General features: G+C 46.0%; 1 protein-coding gene across 5 annotated transcripts in view; it reads left to right on the top strand.

Annotated features, from left to right (window-relative positions):
- Nucleotides 1-26,119, top strand: part of Trim2 (tripartite motif containing 2) — a 144,211-nt gene that overhangs the window by 64,348 nt on the left and 53,744 nt on the right. The window contains exon 1 of one of the 5 annotated variants that reach the window (XM_051157369.1): nucleotides 7,050-7,174. The exons of 3 other annotated variants lie outside the window; for them this stretch is intronic. Coding sequence is in view for 1 of the 2 variants with exons in the window: in XM_051157367.1 (XP_051013324.1) it covers nucleotides 20,045-20,047 (3 nt within the window). In the remaining variant the exon portion in view is untranslated. Of the gene's footprint in view, nucleotides 1-7,049; nucleotides 7,175-19,796; nucleotides 20,048-26,119 lie in introns of those variants that run through there. One more of the 5 variants, XM_051157367.1, reaches the window with a different exon arrangement.

The following is a 26,119-nucleotide window of genomic DNA, read 5'->3' as shown; positions in this document are numbered from 1 at the left end:
TGATTGATTTAACTTAGGAGGCTGGAGTATAAGAGGATGGAGTTTAAATTGCCCTTTGACCCTTAAAGACTCCTCACCCAGCTCTTCAGTGGTGCCATGTTATAACCAGATGATGCTAAGGCTTTTGGTAAATAGCTTTGATTAATTGATTGATTTGTTTCTTTCTGAACTAATAAGTATGCCTTAAGCCTGATGCTTAGCTACTTTGGGGTATGCACACTGATAAAACAAAATTAAGAATCAAGGTATATGAAATGTCAAAGTGTCAATATTCAGACACATTGATGAGCTGCTGTGTATGTATGTATGTTGCCGTGCCACACCAGCATGGTGTCATGACAATTTATTGGAACCTAGCATTACCTCCTCTGCAATAAGCAACTTTTCCAATGACCGAAGGCTTCTCTCCATCCAGAGTACATGTTGGATGACCTGTCACAGTGAGGAGAGTGACAGTAGCCAGTGCTGGCTCCAGAGGGAGCAAAGCTCAGTTCTTTTAAGTCTTACAAAATAGAGTCACTTTGCTTTAAGAAACAGGGGCCCCAGAATTTGAACTTTCTTATTTATTTCTTCTGTCCATTGGCTCCTTGAGGAAAGATGAGCCTAGAATAGAGGTTTTCAACCTTTCTGATGCTGAGACCCTTAATACAGTTCCTCATGTGTACGACCCCCAACAATAAATTTATTTTCATTGCTAATTCATAACTGTAATTTTGCTACTGTTTTGAATCGTAATGTAGTATCTCAGGTGACCCCTCTAAAAGGGCTGTTCCACCCCAAAAGGGGTCATGACCTACAGGTTGAGAACCACTCACCTAGAGGAGCTGGTAGACGTACCATTTGTGAAAGTGTCTATGCCAAGCAACACTTAGAACCAAGTTGGCAAGCCACTCAGTTATCACAGTTTGGCAGACGGTTTGCCAGTTCCCAGTCAGTCACATGTTCCCATGGCTGTTCCATGGCCTACAGACCATATTTCCCAACATGGACTCAAACAGAGTCCAACAAAGAGAAAGGTAATGAGTTGTGAAAGATCACATATGCCCTTACTGGTGTCAGCAAGGACATGCCGAATGCACTGGTGGCGACCAAAGGCCATATGCTAGTATCCTTTGTGGGTAATCTCAAGTCAGAACAGTAGGAGACTGCATATGTGGCCAATGGAATAATTTTTAAAGAAAATTTTCTCACAGCTAAAAAAATTATTGTGCCACAACACAGATGGAGAATATTTGCAAGAAGGAACCATATGAGAAGCGATGTTCCAACCACCGTCTGTAAAGGACCCATCAATAGAGACCCTACATCACGAGCCACTGACTACAGGCAGGGTGGACCAATGAGCAATGCCCCAGCAGTAAGAGCTACTAAAAACTGAGTGGACATGTTGGTAGAGCTCCGCCATCACAAACAACTGAATCCAAATGGGTAAAGTGCACCACATAGGCTATGCTGCTAATAACACTTAGGTGGTCTTACTGCTGAAAGCACATTTGAGGACTTCTTGTCCTTTCATATGTTTTGGTATCTACAAACTGTGTAAAGTGGTTCAGTTTCAGCCATATATACACTCACATGACTTCAGGTAATACACCCCTTTAGCGTTAACTAAGCCCCGAAAGTACCATTCATCCAAAATACACCTGGCACGGCACTCAACAGTTTGGGAATATTCTCTTATTTCTGTTAAAGTGGTTCTTCAGTCTCAATTTTATTCATATGTACACAGTCGTGTGCCATGTAGTGAAATTTTGGTCAGCACTGAGCCACCCGTGCAGTGGCGTCTCATAGGATCATGATGGAGCTGAGCCTAGCAATGTGAAGTAATCATGATGTGCGAGGCACAGTTCCTACGTGTGCCGGGATGCTGTGTACACAAAGCCACTGCCCTGCCAATTTCATGAGCTTACAGCACACAGCTACGCACAATACAGAGGACTCGACAGGACGAGAGCTTTATGTTTTTACTATACTATACTCTTATTGTTATTTTAAAATAACCCTCCTCTTATTTTCTTGATGCATGTTTATGTGTACATGTATGTGGGTTACATGTACATGCAGAGGCCTGAGGACAACATCAGGCATCTTCCTCACTAGAGGCAAAATCTCACATTGAACCAGGAGCTTCCCCCCCCCCCCCCGCGTCCCCATTTACTGGCACAATAAACTTTTTACTGACTCAGTCACCTCCCCAGCCTCCATTCCCCCTACTTAGAAAAAAGAAAGATTACTACAAAACAACATGTGAGCGGGGCCCTTTTCATTCCGTCCTTTCATGCCTGGTTTAGTCTAATGTGGTTTTATTCATTATGACCCTAGGGACAATAAGCAATGCCATATACATATTTCTGTCCTGCATAGGCAAGGTGCATAGTCACATATACTCTTGGGGTATCTGCAGGTTTATTCTGTGGTAGTGCAGCCATGAAATCAACTGAGGATTCATCTTTCCGAACTATCTTCATCATTTAGTGATGCATAGCGATGTGGTGGCACATGCCTTTAATCCCAGCTCTTAAAGGCAGAGACAAGTGGGTCTCTGTGAGTTCAAGGCCAGCCTGGTCTATGTATAGAATTTCAGGCCAGCCAGGGCTATATAATGATATCCTGAGAGCAAGGGTGAGAGTGAAAGCAAGAGCGAGAGTGTACATGAGGGGGGAGGGGGTTATTCCGATCTTACAAAGTTGCCTTGAGAATAAAATAAGGATATTTAGCATAGAACTTGGTGTATCCAGTAGTCACTCAACAATCCCATTTCCCTTTCTCTCTACATGGCATTCTAGGACAAATAATTGATGCTTATTGAGTGTTTACTACCTGAATTAGTATAGCTGGGACTAGGAGCTGACTCTCTACTAGCGGAGGTAGATGCCTGAAAAAAATTTACTGACGAGTGCGGTAGCGGGTAAAACAGTATGTGCCAATGTTTCTGGTAATTGAAAGGGAAGCATGCAGATCTTCCCTCTGTCAGGGGAGTTTTTGGAATGGTGATGACACCGAGTGGAATTTTTGACAGAGGAAGAACAGGAGAGGAGGGTTGTATTCTGCACAGAGGGGAAATAATGTAAAAGACATAAAGCTTCACGGCAGGAAAGATGGCTCTGTGGTTAAGAGTGTTTACTGTTCTAGCAGAAGACCACAGTTTGGTTCTCATCGCCCACGACGGTGGCTCATAATCACGTGTAGCTCCAGTTCTCCTGAATTCTGCAGAAGCCTGCATGCACATGGCACTCACACTCATGCAGGCACATGCACACACATATACACGTAGAGAAATAAAACATGTTTTGCTGGGTTTTGAGACAGGGCTTCTCAGTGTAGCCTTGGCTGTCCCGGAACTTGCTCTGTAGACCAGGCTGGCCTCGAACTCAGAGATCTGCCTGCCTCTGTCTCCTGAGTGCTGGGGTTAAAGGCGTGTGCCACCACCACCCAGCAGTAAAAATCGTTTTATTAAATGACATTAAAGTTTCAAAAGAGAAGAGAGGTGAAATAGCTCAGGACTCTGGGGGCCTAGAGTGAGTCCTTTTGGATCCTAAAGCTGTGGCGGGAAAGCAAGTGCAGTGATTCTGGTTCCAGTCACAAGTGGTGGCACTTCTGAGCCTATATACTCTGAGTGTGGGTCATGGGGGTCTCAGTGGCCATGGTCTGGAGCAGTTGGGGTGCCTTAGTCAGCATAAGGATGCAAGGTCCCAGTGGCAGAAGCAATAGTCTCTCTTGTACAAAAATATAAAGGATCCTTATGGACTAAACCATGCTTTCCCCAAACTCATCTGTTGAAGCTCCCTCCCCGCTACTGCCATGGCATTTGGAGATGGAGCCCATGGGGGGCAACTAGGTTTAGATGAGTTGGTGCTCATTTCCTCTGGATAGAAAATAACTGACTTTGATGGAATTGTTTCAGACTTATGCCTGGCAGTACTCTCACTTTCTGTGCCTGTACATCGGGTCCCTAAATGAAAGCTGACTATCACACCTATGATGTCTTGTTGGGTTATATACAAAAGGTCGCTGCTGCTGAGTTGTGTGTAAAAACAGCTGGGCTATTTTTGAAAGTATTTTCCCTTTGGTAATACCAGAAATATTTAAGGGCTGGCACTAAACATAACAAGATGCATCTTATTTGGTCATATTTTGTTTTCTATATCGATTTTGGGCCCAGATTTGATTTTGTTTGTTTGTTTGTTTTTCATAGTAGTATGAACTATCCTCTGAAAGGGTTTTGCAGGAGAGTAAAATCTACGTCATTGTACAGATAGTAGTCATCTCCTCCTTCAAAGATAAGTCTCCAGTAATGTTTAGTGGATCGACTGTTTCTGTGGTGTGGGATGGCGCTTACTTAGAGTCTTTCTCATATGAGGCAATTGTTCTACACTGAGCTATCCCACGGCCCTTAGAGTGCCTGTGTGAACCAGAGCACTGTGAGCGGTCTCTAGGAGGACACGGTGGACTTCTGCCGCCTCCCCAGTCGTCAGCCGGTTTCTGCTTATTCTTCTAGGACCCTACAGTTTCCTAGAGCTCACTGGGTCAGACCGTGTAAAAAGCAGGAATAACAAAAGGCAAGACTCGGGATGTGGCCGAGGCAGAGCCCTGGCCTGCGCTGAATCCCCGGGTTCTCTCTCCAGCAATTGGGAAAATGTCCAAGTGGTGCTGATTTTTCATTACTTCCTGTGTTTACTTGTACCCAAAAATCACACTATTTTCCTTGTTGCTATGACAAAAAATACTTGACCAAAGCAACCTAAGGAGCAAAGGGTTTAGTTTTGGCTCACAGTGTAAAAGTCCACCATGGTGGAAAGGCCCAGTGGCAGGAGGGGAGCTCGCTGGTTGCATTACATCTGCAGTCAGGAAGCAGAGAGAGAGGAGTGCTGGTGCTTAACTCTCTCTCTGTCCTTTTTACTCAGACCAGGACCCAACCCATGGTTTAGACTCTTCTGGAAATACTTCAACAGACCCATCCAAAGACATTTCCATGGTGATCCTAACTCCAGCCAAGTTGAAACTGAGCATCAGTTGTCACATAGATAAGCACAAAGTCTGTGTCCCTCTTAAGGAAGTTGGGCTGTCCTCGAGGCTTGCTGATGCTACATTCCCAACAGAATCCATTTACAAAACAACTCAAAGGGATCTTTAGCAGACAGGCACTGGATCATCTGGTTATTGCTTTTTTCTTTTTTTCTTTTCTTTTCTTTGTTGTTGTTGTTGTTGTTGTCCAAGACAGGGTCTCTCTGTGTAGCCTTGGCTGTCCTGGAGTCACTTTATAGACCAGGCTGGCCTCGAACTCACAACAATCTGATCCAACTGCCTCTGCCTCCTGAGTGCTGGGATTAAAGGCATGTGCTGCCATGCCCAGAAGTGCCTCATGTAGGAATCTGGTCCATGGGGCTATGTTCTTCTGGGCAGTGTATCATCCATGGAGAGTGATCCTGCAGGCATGGAGTTACAGGTTGGTGAGAGTGATTGCTCCTACTAAGCAAATTGGTCATTACAATCTATGACAACTGTCACAAAGGATTCAAATGGTATGGTGTGCCTACATAGGTCTCACTTAGGGCAAGATGGTCAGTATGGCTTCAGGAAGGAGGCGTCCATGCAAGGGTGGAAACCTCACACCAGGAGCTGCTCAGTCCCCCACAGAGACCCCTCAATTTTGCTGTGACCCAAAGAATGGCAGCATCCTGTTTAAGACTTAAGATCTCAGAGGTTGGTCTCAAGGTCATGGGTCTGTTTGCTCCTAAAAAGTCCAACAGAGGTGAGGGTGTATAAACAGGGTCTTAGAATCTGGGGGCCGCAGGCAGGTTGGCTGTAGACTCTAGACTGGTACTGGAGAAATGCTGGCCCTGAAATAGCAACTAGAACTAGACTCTCCTTTTATAATTAGTAAATTTTATGGGAAAGTTGAGGTGAAGGCCAGGTTCTCCTGTTTCTGCATGCAAATAGACATATATTAATAGCTTTTAAAGAAAGAATGATGTGGGGCTTAGAAAATCACTTTGTCATGTGTTTGCCAAACCAGCCAGTGACCTACGCTCTGATCTCCAGCACCCACGTAAAAAGCCAGGTGTGGTGTTGTGGACATGTATTCTACTTCTGTAAAAATGGGGACAGGAGGACCCCTGGAGGTCACTGGCCAACCATTTGAACTAACAAAGTGACACTAGGTTCAGGGGAACCCTGTCTCAAAAACTAAGGTAGAAACCAGGCACGGAGGCACATGCCTTTAATCCCAGCACTTGAGGCAGAGGCACATGGATCTCTATAACTTGAAAAACAATCTAGTCTATACAGTAAGTTCCAGGCCATCCTCTTTAGTGAAGCTGTGTCTCCAAAGGACTGGAGAGATGGCTCCGCAGTTAAGAGCACTGGCTACTCTTGTGGAGGACCTGGATTTGTTTCCCAGCACCCACACAGTGGCTCACAACCATTTATAGCTCCAGTTCCAGGGAAAAGGAAGCCAATGCCTTTTTCTGACCTCTGACCATACACATGTGGTACAAATAAATTCATTCACTCACACACACACACACACACAAACACGCTCATACTCACACATGTGAACATGCACACACCATATACACAAAAATGTAAAAAGAGTGTTTAAAAACAAACAAGTAGAATGGAAGACTGAGCTGTAGCTTAGTGGTAAAGCTCAAACCAAGGTCTTGACTTCAATTACTCCCACCCTACCCTCCCACCTCCCACCCCCTACCCCTCTAACCCCCCACCCCCAGCCCCAAAGGGAATAATACTAAAGCCCAATCAGAACCAGATGGCCGATAAAATGATGCCAACCCTCACTCTGTGTTTATCACTTTAACCTGTTCACCCTGCATTAAAAGCTTCAGCAATAAGAACGCCTGCTGACATAAGCCCCCCTACTCAAACGCACGCACGCACGCGTGTCCATGTTTGTGTTAGTGGGGCTTTTGCTTCCTTACTGTTCCCGGGAGTCTGCCTTCTCTGTGAATCCCCTTCTAACAGGATGTTGTGGTTTATTTTTTTCCCTGCCCTTTGCCCCTGAAAGGCTGGCCAAATCTTTGACCTTTGAGTATCACAATCCTTTGTGCAGTGAGTGTTTCGGTTTCTCTGCTATCTTGGGAACCCCTGCTGTTTGACCGGGGTGTATATATTCACAAACCGTGAGCCGTTAATTCCCTTGGAGGCCGGCTGTGGGGTGAGAACCGTTTTCTGTTCTTCAACATAGTTTCCTAGTCTCACTTAGCAAGACGCCTTGCTTCTCATATTGCTAAATCTCTGTTGTGGAACATTCTCTATGGAGCGAGTTTTATGAGAGCTGAGCAAGCCTGCAAAGGCCTCCAAGGCCCTAGTCTTGGTGGAACAAGTTGACACATGAACAGCAGGCTGGTATGAGTTACTTCTCTGAAGGCCTTTGCTACTTAGTTGTATAGCATGAGAGAGTCACAGTGTCCCCTCAGATCCGTACAGTGAGGCTTAAACTGGCTTTATGCCCAGATATCCTGCCATTCTGAAGAGATGTGGGGGGCTGGGCAGGAGGGTGGGGGTGAGGAGTGATGGGTAAGAGGTGTTTTGGAGCACCTTTTTTTCCCCCTGCCCCTATCTCTCTGTGTGCTGGGATGGAACCAGACTCTCACATGTTACTTAAGTCCTGCGCTGTTGTTGGGAGAAGGTATTTTGTGGTGTTCAAATTATTAGATGGCACCATCTCTAAGGTCCTTTCCACTCTGATTCTATGAAACTTGAGTTTTACCCTTGCTTTGTTCCGGTTGTTGGAAGGGAGGCCTTGCCTGCTAAGGAGGGAAGGGGACTCAGAACCAGGCCTGGGACTGGAGTGGAGCCTCTGAGCTCCCTATCAGCATAACCACATCGGACCTGAAACCCATGGGGTGGGGGGAGGGGTGGCTCCAGACAAGGTGGCTGTACATCACGGCGGAAGTACATGGTAGCACAGAGGAAGACAATAGACTTGGGGTCCCACAGTTTTCTTGGACAGCACATCCCCTGTGACCAGAAGACCTCCGAGTAAACCACACCTCTTAAAGGCGCTCCAGCTCCCAGTAGTGCTGCAGACTGGGGACCAAGGCTTAAAGCACTAGGTCCACACTGAAGCGGATGGAATTTATGCCCTTGATCCAGGCTGTTTGGTCCAAGCCTTAAAATCTGTATGTCAGGGAAGTCGACCTCCTCCCTTTAAAAGATGTGAATGTCACTTTTTGTAGAAAGGCAAAGAGGAAAGACACTGTCAGGTTTTGTGACCTCAGACCTCTGCTTTTAAATGCTTGATTGCTTGCTTGCTTGCTTGCTTGCTTGCTTGCTCGCTGTCCTGGAGAGACCAGTCAACCACCGAGAGTACTTGCTGCTCTTCCAGAGGGTAGGTGTTTGGTTTCCAGGTCCACAAGGCAGTTAACAACTTCCTGTAATTCCAGTTCTGAAGGATCTGACACCCCTCCACTGTGGCCTCCATGGTCACTCCATGCATGTGGTTTCAAGATACACATATAGGCAAGGCACTATAAATAAAATCGTTAAAAATGTAGTATACACAATATTTTCTGTTGATTTTTTCCATCCCCTCTTCTTCCTCCTGACCACTACACCACCTTTCGTATGTCCATGCCCATGTATTTCTCAATGGGTAGAGGAGGAGCTTTGAGTGCTCTGGGGTATACCCTGACCTACTGGTTCCATTCCTTTCTCTTCTCTCAAGGAGCCCACTAGAATATAGAAATCACGTCGGAAATGAGTTCGCTGTGACCATTCAGGTACCTACCCAAGCAATGGACATCCCTTCTTGCCCTGTCTTTTCCCTGCCTCCCTTAAATGCCCATGGATAGAAATAGAACACTTTGCTTTCCTTTCTTCTGAACTCTAAGAAGATTTTCAGTTTGAAGTTTATATCAAGTTTCTTTACAGGCTGTAAATTCCTTCTCCAGGAACAAAATGACTAACCTAATCCAGCAACTTTGCCATTAATTGATGGTGGTGATGATGATGATGGTGATGGTGATGATGATGGTGATGATGATAATGTTACTTTCCATGAGCCAGAGGAACTGAGAAAGCATTTTTCTTAAAGCCCATCCATGAATCCAATCCGCTCTGGCACATAGAGCCGTCTGCTTCCAGCCATTGTCCTTAGATAAAGAGGAGCCTATCCAGGCAAACAGAGCCCTCAAACAGCCCTCTGTGCCGGATGTCATTCTCATACCTGCGGACTTAGTGTAGCCCCTCCTCCAGGAAAACCACAGTAGTCTCTGTGGAACACCAGTTTTGACATCACAAGGTAAACTGAGGTGGGATGTGGGGTCAGTGACTGATCACCCCACTTTACATTTGTGGCGTGATTTCCACATTGATAGGCTTGCCTCTTTCTAGTAGGTTCTTCCTACCCTCCTTTGCACTCCCCGGGTCTCTTCACTAAACATGCATTCTGCCTTCTTCTGCCCTTGTTTGTAAAATCTAGCAAGCCTGCGACCCTCAGTCCAGCAGCTCATAGCACCAAGAAACAGAGTCTGAACACAAGCGGATCCCTGCCTCTGTTAAGAGCAGCATGCCGACATCTGCAAAGCTCAGGTTGCCTTTTCCATGTCTTATCTTGCTGACTGGTGAATGGAAAATATTGTTATCTTGGCACGAGTCAAGTGTAGGCTTTACTTTTATGTGTTGTAAGGTTTGTGCAGCCATTGGCTTGGGTTATAACTCCTAGTCAGCCTGGCTTGCATCTTAGCATCTAGACACTGGCTCAGGCGTATTGAAACGCCCCCCATTCCCCCCACACACACAAGTTGGATTTTCCTGTGAAGCAAAATCCACAAAAGTGTGTATCCACTATTTCACCAGGCTCAAGCAGAGGTGGGCAAATTAGCCAGCGGGCCAACGCCTGGCTCCTGGCCTGCTTCTACACAGTCTGTGTACTTGGGGATGGCTTTTATGTTGACTGTCAAATGATTTTGGAAAAAAAAAAATCCAAGATATAAAACATTTTGTGATGTGATAGTTGGATGAATTTTCAGCTTTCTGTGTTCAGAAAATGAGTTTTGTTGGCGCATAGCTATGCTAACTTGCTTATCCGTTTCTATGGCTGTCTCTCAGCTGAGGCCAATGAGCAACTGCTTGGAGTCTGTGGTGGTCCACAGAGTCTGAAGTGTTGACTATCTGGCTCTGTTGAGAAAATGTGTGCCTGACTCCTAGGCTTCAGAAGGTAAAGCAGCAGTAAGTGTGATATGTTTGAGTCTTGTCAGGTGCTAGGCACTGGCTAACCAGCATTTATGCGTTATTTTACTTAATTCTCACTGTATGCAATCTCTCTGTGTCTCTGCAGTTCTCTGGCCCCCTGCCCGGGAAGGACTCTGTCCACCCCAGCCTTAAAGTACATCTCCTTTGGCTTACCATTTTTAGAGACAGAGGCCAGAGAGATTAAATAATTTGGCCCACACACTGCTTGTCAGTGTCAGAGCTGAGGTTTGCATGTCTATCTGTCTGAGTCTAGAACCCAAATTCTTAGCCAGCACAGAAACTGTCCCGCTCAGCTAGGACAGCATGCATTTATTCTTACAGGTCTGAGGTAGAGAATGCAGATAAGTATTGTTTGGGATTTGATTTATCTTTATTACTTTTATTACTTACTGAGGACTTTATACTGATCTCTCATGAAAGTACTAAAATCCTCTGTGATAGTGACCATTGTGTGGCCGCCCGGCCCTGCTCATTACGGACACTAAATAAGGTTTGTTGAATAAAGAGTAGGTAAAGAGTAGGAAAGAGGACAGGGTCACACACACACACACACACACACACACACACACACACACACACACCAAACAAACAGCAAATAAAAGGTAGAAAAACATTAAGGAAGGGTTGGGGTACCTCTGCACTGGCCATGAAATCTCAATAGCATGGCCCCAGGACTCAAGGGCCCAGCAAGATACCTACTGGCTGGTCCAAGCAAAGTGCTATACTCACTCCTTCTGCTATGACCTAGCTGTTCCATTCTCCAGCCCCTGTGCCCTCCCCTCTAGTGGTACTGTGGCCTCCTGGCACCAGGCCCAGACACACTTCTAATCTTTCAGGGCACTACGTAGGTCAGCCTTTGCTGCAGTGTGTCCATTCATTAAAAGATAAAGAAACCAATCCGGAGGGCTCCATGTCTGAAACCTATGGCTGACATCAAAAGGTGTAGCTTTAACTCTGGAAAGAGACCAAAAGGCAACCTGTCTCTTCCAGTCTTTCCAGGAAGTCTGCTGGCTGGAAGGGAGAGACACTGGGGCCAGGCTTTCTCTAAATATTAAAACAGTGGCTGTGAATAGAAATGCTCTCCCTGGTACTGAGAGTCTATATGAGGGGCCTTCGAGGTCCACAGAGAAGCCAGGTGGAGAGAGCAAAGTGTGAGGGAAGAAGCAGTGGAGGGTGAGGCCAGCCTGGACCCACAAAGTGTGCAGAGAGGACCCTTCTGTACAAGTCTGTCCACTCTCAAACGTTGGTTTTAATGAAGTTCAAATGAAACTGGGGCATTACGTACTAGTCTTTAACTGCCGTGGCTTATCTTATTGGTTGATGAGGCCTCCCTACATATCCCAGGCTGGTCTCGAAATCATGTTCACTGGTACTCTCATCCCCCTGCCTCAGCCTTCTGAGAGCTGGGATTATGAGTTATGCCCTATACTCTGCTTTAATTTATTATTACATCCAATAACCAAAAGTTTGTTGAGTCTTATGTACATCCAGATCCTGAAGTATGGGTTCCTGAATGAATTCACAAATCTGCTAGGGGCTTCAATAATAACGATACTAGCTTATGTGCATATGGGCTTAGTGCCGGCTTGCTGGTTTGCTCCCTCTAGCTTGCTGGGCTATCTTTCGTATATAGCTTAGACTCATTGGGATGGCACTGTCCACAGTTGACTGGGCTCTCCTACATCAATTAGCAGTCAAGAACCACCCCCCCCCAACAGATATGATCCCAGGCTAATCTGATGGAGACAATTTCTTAGTTGCCGTTCCCTCCTCCCAGGCATTTCAAGTTGTCAACCAAGATTAGTCATCACGCTCTTATATTGCTTAGAAAATGGAGGCACGGAGGAGTAAGATTGTATGACATTCTGACAGGCATGATGACCCATTCAGAATGAGCCCACTGTTTAGCATAGTCATGTTGTATAGGCCACCTACCTGTTGGCTGACAACTCCTTGGTTAGTCGATCCAATGGTGCTTGTGTTGAAGTACATTTTATTTAGCTTAATAAAGTCCCTAAGTGAAGAAGCTCTGCTGATGTTATTTTAGATGTACCAGAGATGCTAAAGGGCATCCTTTAAATAAAAGGTAAAAAGTTATCTTAAGAGACAACACATCCACGTAACTTGATTATAGTCTATTGTTTACTGTTTTCTATTTTAATTGTCAACTTCTTGCTGCTCTCAATTTCTAATTAAAATATACATCCAAAGTAAAAGTTATTACACATATACGCATGTACTTGTGGGGAAATGTGACACATCTAGGGTTCAGTGCAAACCAGTTTCAGACATCCACATAGATCTTGGAATTCATCCCCCAAATTAGGGGACCTGCTGTAAACCGAGCCTGAGCCATACCTTAATCAGAGCCACACGCTGCTGACACTCACACTAAGATTCACAGGGACGAATGGGACTGAGAGGTCTGAAGCTCCATAGACTGCTTAGAAAGATGCTGTCCTCTGATGACACGCAGGAAGAGGCAGCCCTCAAACAAGGTGCCTACTTCACTGGATGCTCAGTAAGCTCAAGCCTGTCCCCTGCAGAAAGGAACCATAAGTCCACAAGATTGGGAGCATCTGCAAAGATTCTGGAACCCTGATGGGCCTGCAGCAGCTGAGGCTTTATAGTCCCAGAAGACTGAGAAAGGGCGTCAGCTGAGAGTACACGCTTTGTGGGTTGTCTGTCCAGTCAGGGCGATCCCAGTAACACACAGTTTAGAATGCTGTCACCGCAGCGGGCAACGCCCATCACCGCCACTTCTATCAGTTCTACCAAAAAAAAAAAAGCTTTTAGTTCCCTGTGAGGAATAAGGTTTGCAACCCACCGAGGGAAAGGAAGAAAATCTACAGGCAAAGCCTTTACTATTTAAGCGCCTGGCTGCCTGCTTTAGCTGAAACAGGGCTGGCTTCCTGGGGGAGGGACCTTTTGCCATAGAAACGGGGGGCGTGACTACGCAGAACCAGGAAGTTCCTGGACCTGCAAACTGAGCGTGATTTTTTTTTTTTTTAATGGTAGCGCCCTGGAGGTAGGATTAGTTGCCTAGTATAGAGGAACGTGCGCCAGGTTCTCTCTGATCCCCTCTAGGGATCAGATCTCTACGCTGCTATAAATGTACTTTATTGTGTGGACCACATGAAACAAATATTCTTAAGAGAAAGGAGGGCGCCCAGCCAGGCAGGAGTAGCTGCGCACCTAGTCAACCACCTAACTGCTTCCTGCGGGCTGTCTAGCTGTGCCTCTGGGCGAGGTCAGCCACGCCCACGTGGTTGCTAGGTAGGATCACGTGGTCAGTGGTAGAGTCCTTACCAGATAGAAACGCCCTAGGCTCCAGGGACTTGCCTACCTTGAATTTAACCATTAAAATAAGAAGTATGATTGTCCGTCCATCCGGCTAGCAAAACAAGTGCCTCTCTTGTGCATGTTAATACTGCTATGGATAAACTCTGTGTACATGTTTCCAAATGTACATGTGCTGATACATGTGGAAGCCAGAAAACAAGCTCAGCTGTCCTTCAGATGCCACCACCTTTCTTTTCTTTTCTTTTCTTTTCTTTCTTTCTTTCTTTCTTTCTTTTTTTTTTTTTTTGAGACAGACCCTCTTGTTGGCTTAGAACTCAGCCAAGTAGGCTAGGCTGCCTGCTTTTGCCTTTTGGATCATCGGAGTCATACAAAGCAATCAGGCAGGTTAGGCATGCCGCGAGGGCAGTTGTGTCTTCACTTACTCTGCCGTATACAGAGAGGAGAGCTAAGGTGGATAAGAGTCGTCTTGGTGCCCAGAGCTCACAGCCCCCTTTCCCCACCAATTGTCTGTTTTCTTAGCTGTGTTGCAAACTCACAAGTCCACCACTGTTCAACACAAACAAGGCAAACAACGCTTCCCGTTGAATGTAAACTCTAGAATTGTAACAGGAGAATGTGGGGGGAACCCAGGTGACCCTCAGGCAAGCCTGCATCAGCCTTTGCTTCATGTTACCCCCTTTACCCAATGTCGATATGACGAGCTGAATCATGGCCCCTCCCGCACAAAATTCAGTGAGGCCCTAACCCTTGATACCTCGTTTGGAAATGGAATCTTTACATGTGTAGTCAAGTTATGGTGAGACCATAGAGTGGGCCCTGATCCAGTGTGACTGGTTTCTCCTCTTTTCTTCTCTGAGAAAAGAGACAAGGAGAGGAAAATGCCATGTGAAGACAGAGACACACAGACAGACAGTCCTGTTAGAGCGTGTAACAAGACTGGAGTAGTGTGTCTGTAAGCCAGAGGACGCTAGGGACACTTGGGAACCTGGCCTTGTCAACACCTTGGTTTTCGACATCTGGCCTCTGGAACTATGAATGAATACATTTCTCTTGTTTTAGGCTGTGCTGGTCTTTAGGGCTTTGGTGCTGCAGTCTCAGGGGAATGGATGTTACAGGTAAACATAGTACATGGGGAAACACTTGATCTAAACGAACCTGTGTCCTAGCTTCCACAAATTACATCCCAGGTTCCGGAGATGACATATAGCCAAGACTGCCAAGCCACAGACCCCAAGGTCAGGAAAGGGAAAGATTCATAAACACCCAGATAGGAAAATACGCTTTTCAGTTAAGAAAATAAGACGATGAAATCCACAAATTATAGAGGAACTGGATATCAGGCATAATGCTAGGTGATTACAGAGGGGCAGCTCGAAAGTGCCCATTACAGAAAACAGCTTGGTTCCCTCATCCAGACCAACAGAAATTCCGTCCTGTGTAGGATTACTGGGTTCGATTTTTGTTGTCTGTTCACTATGAGTCATCATGGGAAAGGTATCATGAACTCAAAGGACATTGACAGAAAGACAAGATTTGGAGGAAGGAAAGCAATAATTTTGTTGTGCTCTGTGCTGGGCAGACTCCACCCAAACATGTCTTTAATTGGGGTGCTCTGTCCAGGTCCCCGTTACTGCCACTGTTGTGCTGGCTGGAAAGAGCTGTCCTTCTCGTTGGATCCAACCCCCATGACTATGAGCTAGAGTCAGGGAGCCCTCCCCCCTAGGGCTGATTTCTAGAAGTTCTATTCCTATCATTTATTTTCCTTTGCCTAACACACCAGCTGGCACATGGTCATTTGTGAACTGGGCACATATTTAGTGGTAATACCAACGCCAGATTAGTTCTGATGTCCGTTCTTGGGTTAAAACAATTGTTCCTGACCCTCACCTTTCCTAAGAGTTGGGCGATGACTTTTCACAAGAGTTCTTTGAAAGCAAAGATGAGAAAAAGGAAGTAATGACTACTGTGGGCAGTTGCTAAGCCCTCTGGTTTCAGGTTGCCCCCTTTTCATTGGCTGTCTCTATTATGTCACTGACATACATACCCCTCTAACCAGCTGGCTCTGCTCTACTCTGGCATTGCCTGCCTACTCTCCCTGCTCCTGCTTATCCACTAGGGGCGCCATGGCACACACAGTTCACTCTACCATATAGCAGCTACTCCTTCCACCTGGCACTTAACTTTCCTAAACTTTAGTCTCTACTAGAATAATAGTAATAGCAACTTTTACCCTTTTTGGAGGTTTGCCTTGGAGTTCAAGGAGAAAATCCATGATGAAAGCCCATTCCAAAGTGTAAGTCACTCATCCGATGTAAAGAATTGCCTTGCCCTGATGGCCTCTGGTCCAGCTATTTTCCAGTTGTGAGATGAATGTTCACTTTGCATCACATTCTGCCACTCATTGTTTTATGGGAAAATTTCACTATTCTCTGTATTTACTGAGTATTTGTTATGGGACAAGCCTTGCACTGGGGCCTGGGAAGTGAGGAGTACAAGATAGACCATCTCATGACTTTTAGCCAGGAATGTTTCAGAGCAAGAATGGATCCCCACCAACTTGCATCTAGTAACTGGAGGAGGAGCCAGGGTATCTTCCCTAAGTGAGTGGTGACTTTGAAGGGGTGGGTCGGAGTTAAGCAGGGGAAGGAGGCAGGAGAAGATGTGTATTCTTGCCAGAACAAGTAGTATATGAGCCTAGGGAAAAATATTTCCCAAAGGGGATGCTGTTGACAACTTGGAGGGTAAATATACATGTGTGAGGCTCTACCATACATTGAAGGGTGTTTGGTACCCCTATGCCTAGCACCAACTGTCAGTACTACACCAACTCCCCTCCAACAGCCAGATACACCTTTCACAGATGCATATCCCAGCAGCCCATAGGGCTTGGTTCTAGTTCCGGGTCAAAGGTCACTTCTTTAGAAATAAACAAAAAGCTTTACAGGGTGGAATATTTTGGGAACTGTGCCTATAGCTGAAGAAGAGAGAAGGTACAGAAAGATGAAGACAGCAGTGGCCAGATCATAAACAGCCTTTTCTATTACCCCAAGTAGTTAACTTTCTAGGAGAAACTGCCTTGCTTAAGGATAGGTAGACTGCATTTCAAGTGCCTTGAATTGCATGAATCTTCATATCCTATAACACCAATACATTTTGGGTCATGGGATTCCACAATGCCACTGACCTTATTGGGTGTCAGATGTCTTGGTCTTATGATTATTCACCATCTATATATTTACAGAGTGCGTACCGTCGTCAAACTGGCTCATGACAATGAACTCTGATTCAATTGAGTAGAAGCAAGGGGGGAGGGACAGCATGCTGGGAGGAATTAGTAAAGGCCTGGCATGCCTTAATTGTTTGTTGTGGAGATCAAACACACCACCTTGTGCGGGCCAGTCACTTACACTACCACTTACCTGCAGTCCCAGTCCCCTTTCTCTGCTCTAAGTCCCACATCTGGCCATAGGAGAGAAGAGACACAGCAACAACCACTACCACCACCCTGCACCTGTTGCCTGGGAGTATCAAGAGGGAGATGCTGTGGCCCTGCTAAAACATTCTCCAACGATCCAAGCCCCAGCTTCCAACCAGCTGTGCTCAATGTTAAGACCTAAAAACAAGGCTGCGTTTTCCCAATGGCAACCTTAGATACACTTCCCAGGTTGCAGCTGAGCTCCCAACACCTACCCCATCCAGACAGTAGTAAAGCCATAGTGATAAGGATATTTGGAGTAGGGCTATCATATGGAATGCTATATCTACAGAGTAAGTGTTCCTGTCCAAGTAAAAGACTGGACATAAAATATGAGCCTTATATTAGTCAGTCTGTTGTAGCTGACAAATACCCGGGAAACAGTTTCAGTGTGGGAAGGTTTGTTTTAGAGGTTCGAAACCACAGTTGTTTGACCTCAACACTGTGGGCGAGACAAAGCACCTCGGGCAAGGGCATAGCGGAGCAGAGTTTCTCGCCTCAGGTCAGGCAGAAAGTGGGAGCACAGGACAGAGGGACAAAAGATTCATCTTTTCAGACATGCCTAGCACCTCCTCTCCTTGGGGAGGCCCACCTTCAATTCCCACCACCTCTCTCTCAGTAATGCCATCAAGTTATGAAGCCATCAAGGGGTTAACCCCTCGATAAAAGTCAAAGTACTCACAAGTCAGTCACTTCCCCGAGGCCATAGGGTATTGGGAACCAAGCCTTTAACATGCGAGCATTTTGGGAACGCATCACATACAAAAAATGACTCCAATTTGTCCTGCTTTTCCTCTGGACTCCAGCAGCTGTCACCACAGACTTTGCTTGTTCTGCGTCCTACACACCTTTCCTGAGGGTGCTCGGAGCATGCCATTCCTCTTGCTGTCCGGTGCTTACTTTTTCTTTTTAACAATATAACTGCCTGCATGCAGTCTGTATTTAATTGTGGTGTAAGGGCTAAAAGTCTGTTACACTCCCCTCTCTGTCCTCGGTGCCTAACCAGTGAAACACCCTAGTCAGTGAGTGCTCATCGAAATGAATGGTTGAGTTTGCGCTCCTTCTTCAACTATAAACCCAGAAATAAGACCGAGGATTTCCCGCTACAAGTAGGAGTCCACACAAGCAGAAAGTAGATTAGAAACTGTCTAGGATTATAGGGGATAGAAAGGTAGGTGACGTCAGCCCAAAACTGCAGGGTATGATTTGGTTTTGAGGCTGCAAAAAAAAAACCTTCTGTGGTTGATTGTGGTAATTGTTGTCCACATCTGTGAACATGCTGCTGGGCTTTAAAATATGTATTTCCTTATTGTCAGCAGTAGTAGCACTTTGGCTGTTTTGAGAAAGGTTTCCCTCTGCAGCCTCGGTTAACCTGGAACTCACTATGAAAATCGAATTCAGAGCAATCCTCCTGCCTCAGCCCTCTGCGTAGTGGGATTCTAGGTGAGAGTCACCATGCCTGATTGAAGTACACTTTAAGTGAGATAATTGTATACAATATGGATTACAGTTCAATGAAGCTATTATAAAAAAAAAAAAACGGGGGGGGGAAACCTCAGCTGGATGTGGTAGTGCACACCTTTAACCCCAGCACTCAGGAGGCAGAGGCAGAGTGAGACCCTGACTTTAAAACAAAGTCAAACAAAGAAAACCCTACAATGTTAATTCTGGTTTCTGAGAACTAGTGCTTCTAAAATGTCATGCCAAAGTCCCATGTCCCTGCATTTCCAAGACCAGTTGACATCACCCCACTCTCCACTCCCCACCCCACTGCCTCCCCAGATAACCTTCACTGACCCCAGGAGTTATGGCTCCTTTAAGGGCCCATCGCAGGGTTTAACTACATGGAGAGAAAGAGAGCCATCCATCGAAAACACAGTCTCATTAATGGAAGGAAGAATTGTTAGTCCTCACTCCTAAACCAACAGTTAAAGATCAGCCTGTCTGCATGGCTGTAGGAGAGAGTACAGTTCTGGAATTCCATTCTAATGTGCATGGCTTTTATTCTGAAGTCGAGGCCTAAGCACTGTTAGATAGGCACAGTGTGTTGACCACTCAGTGCTCTTAACATTTTAAGTACGTTCGGTGACTTGGTAGGAAATCAAGTTATGGGCAAAGGCAAAGTTTGTCAGGTTTCTCCGCCCTTAGCTGAGAAGTTCACCACCAGAAACAACAGAGTCTGGTCCCCGTCTCCCCGCCCCCTCCCCCCCATCGGAGTATGTTCCATCTACTTTTTTTCCCCCCTCCCTAAGTGATTAGAACTATGAGAACCAGAGAAGTGTCCTTTGTATTATTTGACTTCAGTGGAATTGTGTTGCTCAGACCTTTTCTTGGGAGATACATCGGGCGGGGTGGGTAGAAGAGGCTGTGGAGTGAAACTGATTTTGCGTTTTAAATAATCTGCACTGTTTCAAGCCGTCGGCGACATCCAAAGAAACAGATTTTAGTTCAATTGACTGTTGAAAATGCATGCTGTCACACCCACCCACAGCGTGCCTCTAAATGTGAAGTTTTCATCGATACCCGAATCTATTCTTCCTGCCTGAACACTGGTTTATCTGACCAGCATAGCTTCTTTCTGATTCATCACATCCTTGGGTGGGTACCAGTCTTGTGTGCACCGCCAGAGATGCTGGCTTCTCACGCCTCCTGGGGTTAATCCTGCAGTAGGGATTTAGGGTTGGAGCCTGACGGCCTTGCACCGGGAGCACGCGAGCAGCTGACTGCTGACTCAGAGGGGAAAGCCAGCCACCCGCGAATCTCTTTGCAGCTCGCTGCTGCATCCCTATCCCACAATCCCTTGCTGCAGTGTGGCTTGCTGCAGTCTTTTCAACAGACGCTGAGAAAAAGATGTCCTGTAAGATAAAGATTGATTGGTCTGGATACGGAAGGGGGTCTCCTACTTGTTAATGACCCAGAAACATTCCTGCCGACTTTCCTGAGCCTTCTCTCATTTCCTCCATTTTTTTTTCTCTTCTTCTGTCCTGTTCATGAGCTGGCACATGACTTAGAGCAGAAGATATGCTGGGCTTCTGATGATGGCTGCATTGCATGGTAGGGAATTTTAACCAGTCTCTTTGCATGGTGCTTCCGAACTTGAGAAGAAATGTGCATTTGTTCTTTTGGGTGGCCGCGGAGCTGCAGCGGTAGCCTCGAGGGGGTGGTGTCTTTCTTTACCTCGCTGACTAGTCTGTTGATCTGGAGAAATGGGTAGGTCCTCGGTGTTACCTTTGCTTGACGTTATAGCTGGGGGATAACTGCTCCTGCTTTCGCTTCCCGTTCACGGAGACGCTGCATGCTCTTTAATTACCAGACAGGGGAGGACCCACTCTTTGCCTAAACAAAAGCATCAAATTAACAGGTATGGGGAGAAAGCTGTTGTGAGCGGGTTAGGTTTTTATCCTTATTAGTCGTTATTTTAATGTCTTGGCTTGTTTCAAGTAAAATTACTTTTCCTGCATCTTACTATAGGGATGAAGTATTGAATTTGCAGGGTCTCCTCTCCCTGGCTACTCCGAGGCGGAGGGTGTGCGATTCTACCCTTCCCCCACCCGGCTCTTAGCCCTGGGTTGAGCTCCCTGTTTCCCAGTTACCATTGGAAACCCATTCATTCATAATGCATGACTCGACCCCCCCCCCCCCGATTCTAGATGCCATTGAGAGCTGCAAACACACATGCATCAAATATTTCTTTCGACAATTTTTCCTGCCATGGGAGTACAATCAAATCTGGGTGGAGCTCAGTGGAAGAACTACAGAGATTCCTTGGGTTGGTCCTTAGTTCTGCTTCCTCGAATCATGGGTAATTTTTGTGTCAGAGTTTTTTTTTTTTTTTTTTTTTTTTTTTTCCCCTCTCTCTCTGTCTCTGCAAGAATGCCCCACCCTGACATTAATCCTCACTGTACAGCAGTAAGAAAGCTAGTAGCAAAGGCCATTTATTTCCAACTAAAAATTGAACGTTGGATAAATGAATTCTAGAGCCAAAAGAAAATATTTGTGTCTGAAGAAAAGATGCGTTCTGTGTCATAGCTTCCAATGAGGCATTAAAAAAAAAAAAAAAGAAGAAGAAGAAGGAAAAAAAAAGAGAAAAGAAAAAAAAAGCTATCAGTTCTTCAGCTTATATTACAGTAGCTTTATTCCCCATGAGTAAATTGTTAGAGGCTTCGGTTCTGTTTTTGTTTTAACACTGCAATCTATAAAGAGGGCCATTTGTTTGCTCAGCTCCCTAGGCTGGATTCTGTTTTGTGTAGTGTGAATTGATTTTTCAGAGCACTTCCCTTATTTTTAGGCAGGTGCTTTCTCCGCACTGTTCTGACCCAGTGTAGTGTTAAATAATGCAGGATACTGGCGGGCTGGCCGGCAGGCACACAATGAGAAGTTTCCTGGGTGCAGTGGCTTGGGGAATCCTTCCGGTGCCGTGCTCTCCAGCCATCCTTAGCAGCCCTTCCATGCGCCTCCAAAGAGTTCTCCTCAAACGACAAGTGATTTGCATTGCAAAAGACTGCAAGACAATGTAAAACATTCTCTGACAGGATGTGCTGTTTGAAGATTGATGAAGACACCATATTTAACCCACACATTAAAAAAAAAAAAAAAAAAAAAAAGGCAAGTCTGTCCACAGTTTCACCTCGGTGGATGCCACACTCCCAAGATAACTTAATTTTTTGAATGATTGGGACAACAAAAGATTAATGGGTGCTGAGTTGGGAACCAAAATAAAAATACCTATTCTTTGTCTCAAAGAACGAAAACAGCTATCACTTGGATAATCTTTGGCATTGATTCCTCCAAATTTAACATTCTTGTCTGCCTACTATACATAGAAACCCTAAATGTGAAGGCATTTTTTAAAAATTACCAAAGCTTAAAATGTAAGGACCAAACCTCTTTTCATTGTTTCTCTGATAAGACTAAGGCTCTAACCAAATGTTTTTATACACTAAAACATATAGAAGAGAAAGAAATACTTTAGGTCTTTAAAAAGATTGCAAATTATCTCTGTGTATGTGTGTGTGTGTGTGAGAGAGAGAGAGAGAGAGAGAGAGAGAGAGAAGCAGAAGCAGAGAAATATGAATGTGTGTGCACCTCTGCCCTGTTGAGGATCCAACACAGGGTCATGTGCTTGCCAGACAAACACTCTTAGAGCAACGTAGTTTATTTTTTCCAAGTTTTGAGTATATTATGTCTAAGTTGTAGCAGAGTGATAACTTGAGCACATCTGCAGTGGCTCTAAAAGAAAACCCTTCACCACCATCTGTTCCTGAAGGACCACAGGAAGGGCTTCAGGTCAGAGCGCAGAGCTTCACAGATGGGGCTAATAGGGTTTTCTGAGTGTTTCTATTGTGCAGGTTTGAATTCACTGGATCAGGTTTCCGCCTGAAACTCGGAGCCTTAGACTAGCACAGAGAGTGAGGGGAGTGGAGAGCCAAGTATCCAAACAGCATTGCTGGAAGGAGCCACGTGTTGCTGCTTTTTGTATGCCAATCTTTCTAGCCACTTCTCTCCTTCATTTGGCCTTTAATTCTGATATCCTCCATTTCTCTGTGAATCACTCTTTATTCTTTTTTTTTTTTTCTTGAAACTTGTCGTTGAAGGAAGCAGAGGCAAGGGCAGAGGGGGTTATTGTCACACAGGCTTGTGTCCTTGGGAGTTCTGAGGTAAAATACTTTTCTTCCTTTTTGTCAGCCTCTTCTCTGCTCTCAGGAGGGCTCCCTACCCCTTAGCAACATGGCTGCTCCCTGCCTTCCTTGTGGCTGCGGACTATCCAGCTGCTTTGTGCAGTCCCCAGCGGGAGCCTGGGGAAGCCATGGCACAGTGATGGGTGTGGGGAGAAGAGACACCCCCCGCCCCATGCTCATCTCGTTTGTCCCAGGGCATCACAAGGTAAAAATGTCAATTAGCTGAGCCACTTAGCACGCCTTACACAGACTCAGCCCTTTGGAACCATGAAAGCCCCAAGCAAAGTTTTGAGAGTGAGGACTCAAGGAGCTCTGCTTAGAAACCAACTCTATAGGGAAAAGCCAGCACACCAAGGGTCACTGTCACACATCCATCCCTGGCAATAGAAGCAGAGCTTTGGGGGAGTTCAGGCACGCCTTTGCCTGGAGACCAACTGAAGTTAAAGAGTCATCCTACACACACACACACACACACACACACACACACACACACACACACACACAAGAAAGAGATCTTGGATTCTAATTTACAAAGTGGCTCCGCTGGGATCAGACTTGATTTAACTGAAAGTGGGTCACCCTGTTTTCACCTCGCTGAAGACACTGCCCTCTTTCTTCTAGCTGAGTCATCAGCAACAGTGCAAATTCAAGTGCAGAGGAATGACAACAGGCTCACAACCCCAGACACCTGCTGGGGGGGACACAGTGTGCATGCACTTGTGTACTTGTGTGCCCATGTGTGTGTAGAGGCCAAAGGCCACTGTCTTCTTTGGTTCTTATCCACCTTATATTTTGAGACAGGGTCCCCAACTTGGCAACCCTGGCCTGTCAATGAGTCCGGTCTCTGCTTGTCTCTGCCCACTAGAACTGGGATGACGGACATTGCTGCCATGCCTGCCTTTTTCTAGGCGTTGGAACTCCGGTCTTCATGGTCGCCTGGCAAACACCATGCTGACTGAGCCATCTCCCTAGCCTCCAAAACACCTGTTCCCTACACTGTGCTGCACCTGTGCCCCAGCGTAGCATATTATGATTTATGAGTTCATTACTTCGTTTCTGCAAATGTATCAGAAGATTTTGATCTATTAGAGAAACGGGTTTTGTTTGTTTTGTTATGGCTTGTCCTCACCATCATTATTGGCTAAAGAACTTTAAAAAAAAAAATGTAAGCACATTATTAAATAAACTCACCAGAGGAGGCTCAAAAACCCAGGAGTGCCACAAAGCTAGCATGCAGAGCAGGAAGGGAAGCCAGGCTCTAACGCCTGCCTGCCCACTTGTATCATCAGCACTGTGGAGGCTGAGTCAGGAAGGTAATGAGTTTGAGGCTAACCTGGGCTAGAAAATGAGACTCTGTCTAACAACAAAAGAAAAAAAAATGGACTTTTGTACCTTCCGAGTGGTGTTTAATAAAGTATACCACAACTTACAAATCCCATGCTTCAGGTTTTTTCAGCCATCTTCCAGGACCCAGCCTAGCGGCCTAGGCTCCGCCCCTCCCCGTCCCCTCCCCGCCCCCTCCCCTTCTAGGTTTTTTTTTTTTCTCCCACTCTCCCTTTCGGCTCTTCCTCATGCTGGAGTCAGCGACAAAGCTGGATCCTTTCCCCATCAGAATGGTATAATTTGGGGCGAAGAAGTATGGTCGGAGTGTTGGAATTGCAGACGCGGCATTCTCCACTCATCTCGGCTCCTATCAGTTTCCACTTATTTGGTGGTAATTGCCATCACGTTGGGGAAAGACTGGAACAAGTGAGCCGGGGAAAACATGAGAATTGATGCAAGGGGGGGGGGGGGGATGCCAGGGCAGAATTTCTCTGTGCAAGGACTGTGTTTCCTATTTGCCGAGTTGCTTTTCCCACAACATACCCATGTTTAGCTGGCAAAACCGCCCTTAATGAGGGCCGCCGGTGCCAGCTCTTAACGCTGTTTACTGCCGTGCATATGTGTCCTCAGTCGTTTTCCAGCTCTTCCTCTGAATTTGTGAACATGTTAAAATATGTTGCTAATACTTACCTTCTGGATGATGACGCGTGCTGGTGAGCTTAGGCTGTCACACGGGAAGGCAGGCAACACTGATGTCAACGACGGCACTCCCAACAAGCGTGCTTTGTCATGGAACCCAGCAGCTCTTCCCTACTGTCATGCTTTGGTCTGCCCATAGTATACTCTGTTTATTCAGAAATTAGTGGCAGTGAAGTACCAGGCACACACAGTTCCAGCTTCTGGGATGACTGCAGACACACATCCCTGACACCACAAACCTTACACTGCAGAAAGAGGTGGCAGTGCAGGGTGGGAAGGTAGTAGACAATGTAAATAAATTGTATATTGTATCAATAAGGCTTTAATCAGTCCGTGACTGTAACAACACTACCGGTAGACTAGGTGCCTTTCAACAATTGTTTCTTCCAGTTCTGGAGGCTGGGAGTCCAAGATCAGGGTACCTAGACAGTGGGTTTCTGGCAAGTGCTATCCTCCGGCTTTGCAACCAGATGGCCTTCCCTTTATTGTATCCTCACACGGAGAGAGAGGGGTGGGGGGGGAGAGAGCAGCATGCTTCACTCGTGCCAGTGAGCACAGTGGGAAGCATGCCATCAGCCTGAATCGGGTGGAGGAATACACAGAGAACTGGCAGCCTTTAACCAAAGTTGCTGGGAGCTGGGGTTGAGGGGACTCCCCTTCCTGGTCTCCTTGATGAGGAAAGCAACGTGCACTTGGATTCTTGGCTGGCCTTCTTTTCCATCTGGGTCTCTAAGGTGTCAAGACTCTTCCTACGCATAGAAGCAGCAGAAATCAGTTCTGGGGTAGGGGTAGGGGATGAAAAATACAACACCCTATCAATGGGGCTCCATCCTCATGGCCTATTGCTCTCCCACATATGGTCACAATTTCCAAATATAGAAATACACAGAGAACTGTATTCAACAGAAATGGGACAGGGCGTGCTGCACAACATGGGGTCCATTAGAGAAAATATGTGTTTATGTAGCTAAACACAGATAAGGGGTAACCTGCGCCAGAAATATGGGGACAGTGTGGGGTTTTAAACTGTGTGATCAGATTGAGTAGGAGACCCCCAAGATAGCAGTAAAGTGGGGGTCAGGGGTAGGTGTGGGACCCGGGCAGGGGAGAGAGGGTCTCTGGAACACTACAGGGAACTTCTGCTTGTTCTCATATAATGGTGAATGTCAGTATCTGTCTAATGTAGACAGTGTGTCATATAAAAATGACTTTTGACCAGGTATGGTGGCTGGTGTCCTGTCACCCCAGCACTGGAAGGTTGAAGTAGAAGGAATTTCTATGCCAATTTCAAGAACAAAGGCTCTTCTGCCTTCACCTCCATTGGCCTTTTGCCAGCGGGTGTACAGTCAACACTTCTGGGCTCCATGGGAGATTTCTGCCACTTCGTTCTGCTGATTCTCAGCAGAGCAATTCTGGTCCTGATCCT

This window comes from Acomys russatus, chromosome 15, assembly GCF_903995435.1.
Source record: "Acomys russatus chromosome 15, mAcoRus1.1, whole genome shotgun sequence".
NCBI classification, from domain to species: Eukaryota; Metazoa; Chordata; class Mammalia; order Rodentia; family Muridae; genus Acomys; species Acomys russatus.
The sequence above is the reverse complement of the archived record's forward strand: the minus strand, read 5'-3'. Positions and strand labels throughout refer to the sequence as shown.